Genomic DNA, 8,004 nt, shown 5'->3' on the forward strand with positions numbered 1-8,004 from the left:
TGAGGTGCTTGATTACAGCATTAACTGTGCTTAACTTGGAAGCCTTATTTATACCTCTAAAGCACATCTGGCAAAAACTGACCACCTTTCAGTGGACTATATATATCTTAATGCAGCTAGGTTTCTTTATCAAAGGTGCTTCTTATGGATTGAAATATGTTTTGACTGTGTGAAGTCCTATCCTTATACAAAGTTTCTTCTGTGTACATTTACACTTTTTTTTTTCTTTTAAAGTATTAGAAGCCAACAGTCTACTATAACTGAATCCTTGGGGGATACAGTATCTTTATTGAGGTGAAGTAAATTGGTGTTTTTCTTCTTTGTCTCTAAAATCATTGATGAAAACAATTATGCAGGCTTAAATGTGTTATAAATGTCATGTAAATAATATGTTTAAATATATCTCTGAGTCAGCAGGTATGATGGTATTTGCCTTAATACCAGCAATTGGTAGGCAGAGGCAAGCATATCTCTGAATATAGGGCTAGCCTGGTCTGCATAGTGAGTTCCAGGTCAGCCAGGTCCACATAGTAAGATCCTATCTAAAAGAAAAAATGTTTTAATCTCAGTTCTACCTAGTTCAACAGATAGTCAAGACCATGAAATGTCCCAAAATATGTACCTCTAGAGACTTTCTTTGGGGATATAGAGTTCTTTTTATGTGGTCGTTATTAAAGTAATGTGTAAGGAGCTCTTCAGCTTGAACTGTTACTCTGTCATAGAAACAAAGATGATGCTGGGGCAGGAAAGGACTAGAGATTATATTTTTGATGAGTGTCCATGCTCCAGTTATATAAAATTATTTGAAAAAATGTTTCTGATCTATAAATACTGTAAAAGACAATATAACATGTCCAGAGAACAAAAAGTCTGCATGAATTATTTCAGAAATAGAGCACTTGGGATGCTGAATGAGTATCTGGGAAGGGTGGGCTAACTTATTGTGGAAGAGATTGTTTGGAAAAGATCAATGGTAGTAATCCATGATGTTACATGGTTTGTCTGTAGAAACATGAAAAAGGTATATGTGGGAGAGGCGGACAGGGTCTCGCTGTGTAGCCCTGGCTGACCTGGAACTTGTTATGTAGACCAGGTTCATTTTGAACTTGCAGTGATCCTTCTGCCTCAGCCTCTGAGTACACTACCATGTCTGTCTTGAAATAATTCTTAATCATACTTCTTAGATGTAGGAAAGATGTGTGAATGGTGGGAAGTGCGTGGAAGGAAAGTGGTTGGCAGTGAAGAATGACAGAAGGTGGTATTTCAGTAGCAGTTCCTGAAGGGCTGCAGTTTATGTGGAAGTAGGAGCCTGAAAGTGGCATTTATTAGGAAGTGAAAGCTGTTGGGGCTGGTGATGTAGGTCAGTGGTAGAGTCCTTTCTTAGTATATGTGAGGCCTTGTGTTCAATCCCTGCACTGTAAAAATAAAATGTATGAAGACCTATCTCTGGGACACTGTGGTTTGTGGAGGATAAAAGATTAAGCTGTTCTCTATTTGCAAAGGTCACAAAGGCGAACATTGTCCCAAGGTGGGACTGAAGGAAAGTAGGACTAGATTTTTAGACCAAAGTACAGAAGTACAGGAGCTATTGAGGAGTTTGAGAATAACGTTCTAGAGAACAATGAAATGTTTTGAGAAGGAAGAAAGGTAAGAAAAGATATTCTAGTTTCCAGAGTATTTTTAAGGATAAAAATAGAGCTGAAAGAATCTACATTTTAGGTGAGGGTAACATACCTCCCTAACTTTAGGCAAACTACTTTACAGGTCCTAATTTGCTTCTTTATTAAATTAGGATATTGCCAATTTTGTAGGGTTATTGAAAAATTATACCACACCCAGTATGCTCTAAGGAAGGAACTGAGTATCTACCATTAAAGGAATTTCGAAATTCCTCCCTTGGAAAATAAATTTAGAAGCCATAGGAGAAAATGAAATTAATGCTTCATAGTTTAAGGAATGTTTTTGTTTGTTTTTCTTGCTGTATTGGAAGGCTAGTAGAGTCTTGATTTCTGAGTAGATGAACTGGAGAAAAGAGATGGAAGAGGGAAGTCTGATGGTAAAAATATTAAAGATAACAGGGGACACTAAGAGAGTAGCAGGGTGTAGCAAGCGGAATGGAAGGCTCTGCAGCAGCAATCAGAACGTCCATGTTCCTATACTTCTGCTAGTCTGTTTGAAATCAGTCACAGGCTTTCATGTTTTGTCTAGGTGTCACCAGAATCTCTTCTCTAAGTTGAAAAATGGAAGCAGGCAACAAGACCTTAGTGAGAAAGAGGGGAGAGTGGGAAGCCTTCAAAGTGAGTATTACTACAGTTTCAGAAGTAGAGGGATTGGGCCTCAGAAATGATGGAAGTCTTCACCTTAACATCACATCACATGTATACCTTAGAAGACCAAAAGACAGATTTAGAAAGTTAGCTATTTTTGATGGCCTCATTCTTTTGCTATAAGAGTGACACTTTTTCTGCCTTAACTATTATATTCAGCAACTTCAGATACTTCTCTTAGAGATGAATGCACTTAAATTTCACTATTCACAATGGTTATTTCCTTTAAAGTCTCTTGAGAATGTTGAATAAATAACCACTTAATCATTACTTCCAGAGTTAGGTTATGTTTCTTTGATCATCAGTAACATTTTTAATCAGCTAATCGGTACATAATCTTGTTTTATATTTGTTTCTCCTTAAGACACTTTTCGTGTTGACTCGGTATTGAGTTATTGCCAACAGTTCTATAGTGCATGCCTGAGCAAATTTATGCAACACATGTATTTTCTCCATAATGTATACCACAACCTTGTGCTGAGGAACCCTCATAGGACTTGAGTGTTAACGTTGTGAGTTTTTTAAATAGCAAAATCACTAATAAAAAGCACACAAACAGGAGCTGGAGAGATGGCTCAGTATGTAAGAGCAAGCATGAGGATTTGAGTTCAGATCCCAGCACCCACATGAAAAAACAGATGTTAACCACATGAGCTTGTGACTCCAATGCTGTCTCAAAAAAAAAAAAAAAAAAAAAAAAAAATGAGCCAGGGTGGTGCATGCCTTTAGTCCCAGCACTCGGGAGGCAAAAGCAGGCAGACCTCTGTGAGTTCAAGGCCAGCCTGGTCTACATAGTGAGCTCTAAGCAAGCTGGGCTACAGGGAGAGCCTGCCTCAAAAAGACAAAAAAAAACAAACAAACAAAAAAAAAAACTGACGTGCTAGTTAGGTTAAGGAGAAAGAAAAAAAAATCACTATATTCCTTGTACACAGAAACCCCCTCTACCGGCATTTTCAAAATTATGGTCAATATTTGAGTTTAAAGGTTTTTTGTTTTGTTTTTAAATATATAGCCACATTTAATTCTCAAATCAGCTTTATGTGCTCAGTATTTTTTTTAAATCATTGTTTTACAAATGTGGAAGCAGAGACAAAAAGATATTAAATAAAATGCCCTTGATTACATAATACTTGAGCAGAGCCAAAACCAGAGTTCAGAATCATAACATTCTGACTCAAGAACCAAAGTCTTTAATTGCTAAGATAGTACTGGCTCAGCAGGAGAATGAGTATGTTTAAAGCAACTAAAAACTAGAAAAATGTAACACCTTTAACATGTATAACCTTAAGATATATTTTTAACTAAATCTGTAATAATTCAATGAATTTATGATAAATTGTTTCACAAGAAATATATTATTACCTATATGATCTCCCCAAACTTAAAGGAAATACTGAGCTCAATGGTAAAGGTGCTTGCCACCAAGCCTGAGAATCTGAGTTCCAACGTCCCTGGAACCCACATTGTAGAAGGAGAGAACCAACTCTTATAAGTTGTCCTCCCACACCTAAATGACTATAAATTTTAAGTTTGGATAAAGACTATCCAAAAATACTTTGAAAATTGTGAGTATAAATTTAAGCTTTAGACCATTAGATCTTTAGCAAAAATCTCTCCCCCAAAACCAATCTACCATTTTTTTAGTTACCTGTTTTTGTTTTGTTTCATTTGCAGCAGAGTCTAGCTGCGTCATCTAGGCTGTCTAAGACTTGTGATTCTCTTACTCAGCCTCCTGAGTGCTGGGATGATGTGTGCCACCATGCCTAGTTCTTAACGTTTTATGTAATCAAGGCTAGTAGCAATGATTTCTTGATGGAGTGCCTATGACAGTTCAACTTTATTTAAATTGATTTATTCTTCATGAATTTTTTTTTTTTTTTAACCAAGATTCCCTTTTCTTTAGCTCTTCGTTTTATCTCCTGTTTTGTCTGGATTTTTTTTTAAGGTCTATAATTTTAAATTCTCTCATGCTGAAGAATACTGTCCTTGTTGTCTTTAAATTTTTTGTCTAAATACAATCCGTGGAAAGACTTTTGGTCATGGTTTTGCAAACATTGATTTCTAGGGAGAAGTCTGACATTACCCAGGCTTTTCCTGTTTTTGACCATGTTTTCTTAGGATGTGTATTTAATGTCAGAAATCCTTCCTTAATTACTGCTTCAGTTTTTGATTTCCATTTCATAAAATAATTTTTTCACTTCTTTTGAGGCTTTCCTGGAATTATGAACTATTTTGAAGCTGCTTATTTCCAAATAATTCAACAAAATTCCAGATATTGTCTTGTCTGACTTAGTTTGTAGACTTATTGAGACCTAGCTGGTCTTGAAGTAATCCTCCTGCCTTGGCCTCCCAAGTGCCAGGATTACAGGTATACATTCAGATACAAAATTTTAGTTTTTTAAAAGCTTTTTAAAGAAAATGTTTGTGTGTTCATGTGCATGCCAGGGTCAGGAAACAGCTCTGGTTCTCTTTCCACCATAGGTTCATGGAATCAAACTTAGATTATCAGGCTTGCACAGCAGACACTTTTGTCCACAGCCATTTGGCCAGCCCCTTAAAAGATATTTTTTATGGCTCATCTTACCTTTGGTCTGTGGTGGTGGTTGGTATGTACCTGAAAAGTATGTGTATTCTGCTATTCCTGAACGGAGTGTTTTAAAGTTGTCACTTAGGTCAAGTTACTAATAGTGATGTTCTGGTCTTCTAGTTCCTTCCCATTTCCTACCCATATGGTCTAAGAGTTGCTAAGAGAGAAGTATTAAAATCTCTAGCTGTAATTGTTACCTTTCCTTTTTTTTTTTTTTTTCATTCTTCTAGCACCTCTTTAAACAATTCTTCCAATATTAAGATTTCTGTTTGTAGCTGCTGAGGTTTCCATTTACTGACTGGAGTTGAATCAGTATACATCTCAAGTTTCCATATATGCTTAGGTCTCCATGCATTCTTGTAACAATACTACTATGGTTTTGTAATAACTGCATGGTACAAGTACACTTGTGTTGATTCCTCTGTTTCAAGTCCCATAGGCAGTGCAGTGGACCAAGGTGAATGCTTTCAAGGCAGACAAGTTTGATTTCAGCTCAGGGCCTGGTACCTAATTCTTTTTGGAAAAGCTATAAGCCATTGAAGCAAACCACAAACAAGCCAGTACACTCCCCCAGAAGGAGCAGGTCCATGGTGGTCATTCTGTGACTTACTGATTTAGTTGCCTATCTGACTAGATTTGAGAACTTACAGGGTATCAGAAGACGGATGAGCCTTTTATATTCAGCAAAAACTACAGAGACTCTGGTGGGTTGTTTCTCCTAACATCCAAATTTTTAGGAGATTTTTGTAAAGTTATACAAAGAACTTGATTGTTTATTTGAAATTGTGTTGCAACAATAGATCATTGGGGTAAGAACTGACAATTATGTTTCACTATGAATAAAGTTTATTTCTTTAACGTGTAACATTTGATTATAAGTGTGTTTTTAAACTTATGTACATAATTTAAATCACTTGTTAGAATTATTCCTAATAGTTATTTTTATTGCTAATATTAATAGTCTTTCCATGGTTCTATTTAAATATTGTAGCCATTTGCTGTTAGTGTATAGAAATCTTACTGCTTTTGTTGTCTTTCTTTTGAGACAGAAATTCTGTGTAGACCAGGGTAACCCTGAATTAGACTCTCCTGCCTTACTTCCTGATGCTGTTGATTATAGATTTGAGCCACCATGCCCTGCTTCCTTTTGTTTATTGTATATTGATCTTACGTCTAACCATCTTGCTATCACTTTTCACTTATTTGTAGATTCTTTAAAGTTAGTATCTAACAGTTATCTTTCAATAACTGCAGTTGTTTCTTATCAGTTAGAGATACATATTTACTTCTTACTAAATTGAGTAGAAGAAAGAATAAGGAAAGGGCTATTCTTACATTAGACCAAGTATCCCTAGGCATCATCATGAGAAAAGTTGAGTGATGAGTACGTTTCCTTCTTTAAGCAGATGATGACGTAAGGCTCGGGAAGGTAAGATGACACTTCTCCGAGTGTCAGCTCTAATCCTTGGATAGTGCTTCCAGATTTGAAAGAAAAAAGATAAACATTTAGCGTTCTTTTTCTTAGAATAGCTAAAAGTAAATAGGAATTTTATAGTAACCTTTGGAAATTCCACTTTTCCCTTTAATGTAAAGCAGTGTCTAATGATAGTGTTTTTATTTCTAGGTACAGTAATGATAAAAGGAAACAGAAGAAACACTAATAGCAACAGATTATATATTTCAGAGAATCCACCACACAGTAATGAAAAGCAGAGACAGAGGAAAAAGAAGGTATTTTTACTATTTTTAGATAACAGTTATGAACATTAAATTTTCAGTCTGATTATATTCAACTTTCCCCAGTAGATCCAACTTAAGTAAGATTGTTACGCACTTAAAAATCACACAGACACAAATAAAAAAAGAATACCATTTGATCATACATTTCATTAAGGCAGGTCAACTTTGTGGTTGCAGTTCACTTGTTCCCTTCACTTGGTGTGGTCTTGGTTCCAGTCTTGCAGTATCTGAAACTATTGATGTAGTTTATCTAGTTTTCTAACTCTACAGCAGGGAAGTACATCTCATCCTTTTACTCTACTGTGGCTGTGTTTTCTCACACAATTTAAGATTTTGTTTTGTTTTCTAACCTATTTGCACATGGATCATTACAGGGGCAAGAGCCTCAAGAACTACAGGCCACTAGGAATATTTCCTGTGACTCACACTTATTTTTTGCCTAGATTTCTACCCTAATAACATAACAATCAACCCCTGTTTTGATTTGCTTCTTGCACATCACCATGTTGAAGAATGAACCTTGCACATTCTAGGCAGTGCTCTTTTTTTAATTTTGTTATGCTTATTACATATGACCACTTTTTAAAAAATAATTTATTATTTTTTTTCCATGTGTATGAGTGTATTACCTGTATGTGTGCAAGTGCACCTGTGTTGTGCAATGCTCACAGAGGTCAGAAGAAGGTATCAGATCCTCTTGAACTGGAGTTATGGTCGGTTGTTAGCCTCTGTGTGGGTTCTGGGAATCAAATGTGGGTTCTCTATAAAAACAGCCTGTGCTCTTAATTGCTGAGCCATCTCTCCAGGCCCCATAAGACCACTTTTAGTGCAGGTACATATACTGTCCTATATATAGGCCTCATTTCTTAAAGAACCTTTGTCCTGGGCTGTGACCATCAAAAGTGCTTCTGTCTACTTACCACTAGCCCTTAGGTAAGACAGGAAGTGTACAGGGTCTTGTAACCTTTACTTTTTTTGAGAACAGGCTTCTCTTAATGAGAACAGAATACTCTAGAAGTTTTAAAATTGTATTTCAAAAGACTGCTTTCCTCTCCTCCTGCCAGAATAGCAATGGATTTTTATTTTTTTTAATTATTTATTTAATAACCACATGATTAGAAGAAGCATTTCATTACAGCATTAACATATTCAATAGCAATTTCCAGAGCAAAGATGCATCTCTTTCAAAATTGGTTGTGCAGTTTTAGGTTCACAGTTGAATTAATACCATTATAAAATTTTGAACTCAGTATAAACCCTCTAAGACATAAAATTGAATGAGGTTTTAACCTTTAAGAAAGATCTCCATTTCATTTGAAGATATACTGTTTCATATAGAAAAACTCATTT

At 35.8% G+C, this 8,004-nt stretch overlaps 1 protein-coding gene across 4 annotated transcripts in view; it reads left to right on the forward strand.

Moving 5' to 3' along the window:
- Terf1 (telomeric repeat binding factor 1) overlaps positions 1-8,004 on the forward strand; it is a 39,435-nt gene that overhangs the window by 26,538 nt on the left and 4,893 nt on the right. For 2 of the 4 annotated variants that reach the window (XM_008848882.2, XM_029553973.1), the window contains exons 7-9: positions 235-294; positions 2,209-2,297; positions 6,539-6,645. In XM_008848882.2, coding sequence (XP_008847104.1) covers positions 235-294; positions 2,209-2,297; positions 6,539-6,645 — 256 coding nt within the window. The remainder of the gene's footprint in view (positions 1-234; positions 295-2,208; positions 2,298-6,538; positions 6,646-8,004) is intronic. The other 2 variants (XM_008848883.2, XM_029553974.1) reach the window with 1 other exon arrangement.

The sequence above is a fragment of the Nannospalax galili genome, unplaced genomic scaffold (genome assembly GCF_000622305.1).
Source record: "Nannospalax galili isolate Female #2095 unplaced genomic scaffold, S.galili_v1.0 scaffold102, whole genome shotgun sequence".
Lineage (NCBI taxonomy): Eukaryota > Metazoa > Chordata > Mammalia > Rodentia > Spalacidae > Nannospalax > Nannospalax galili.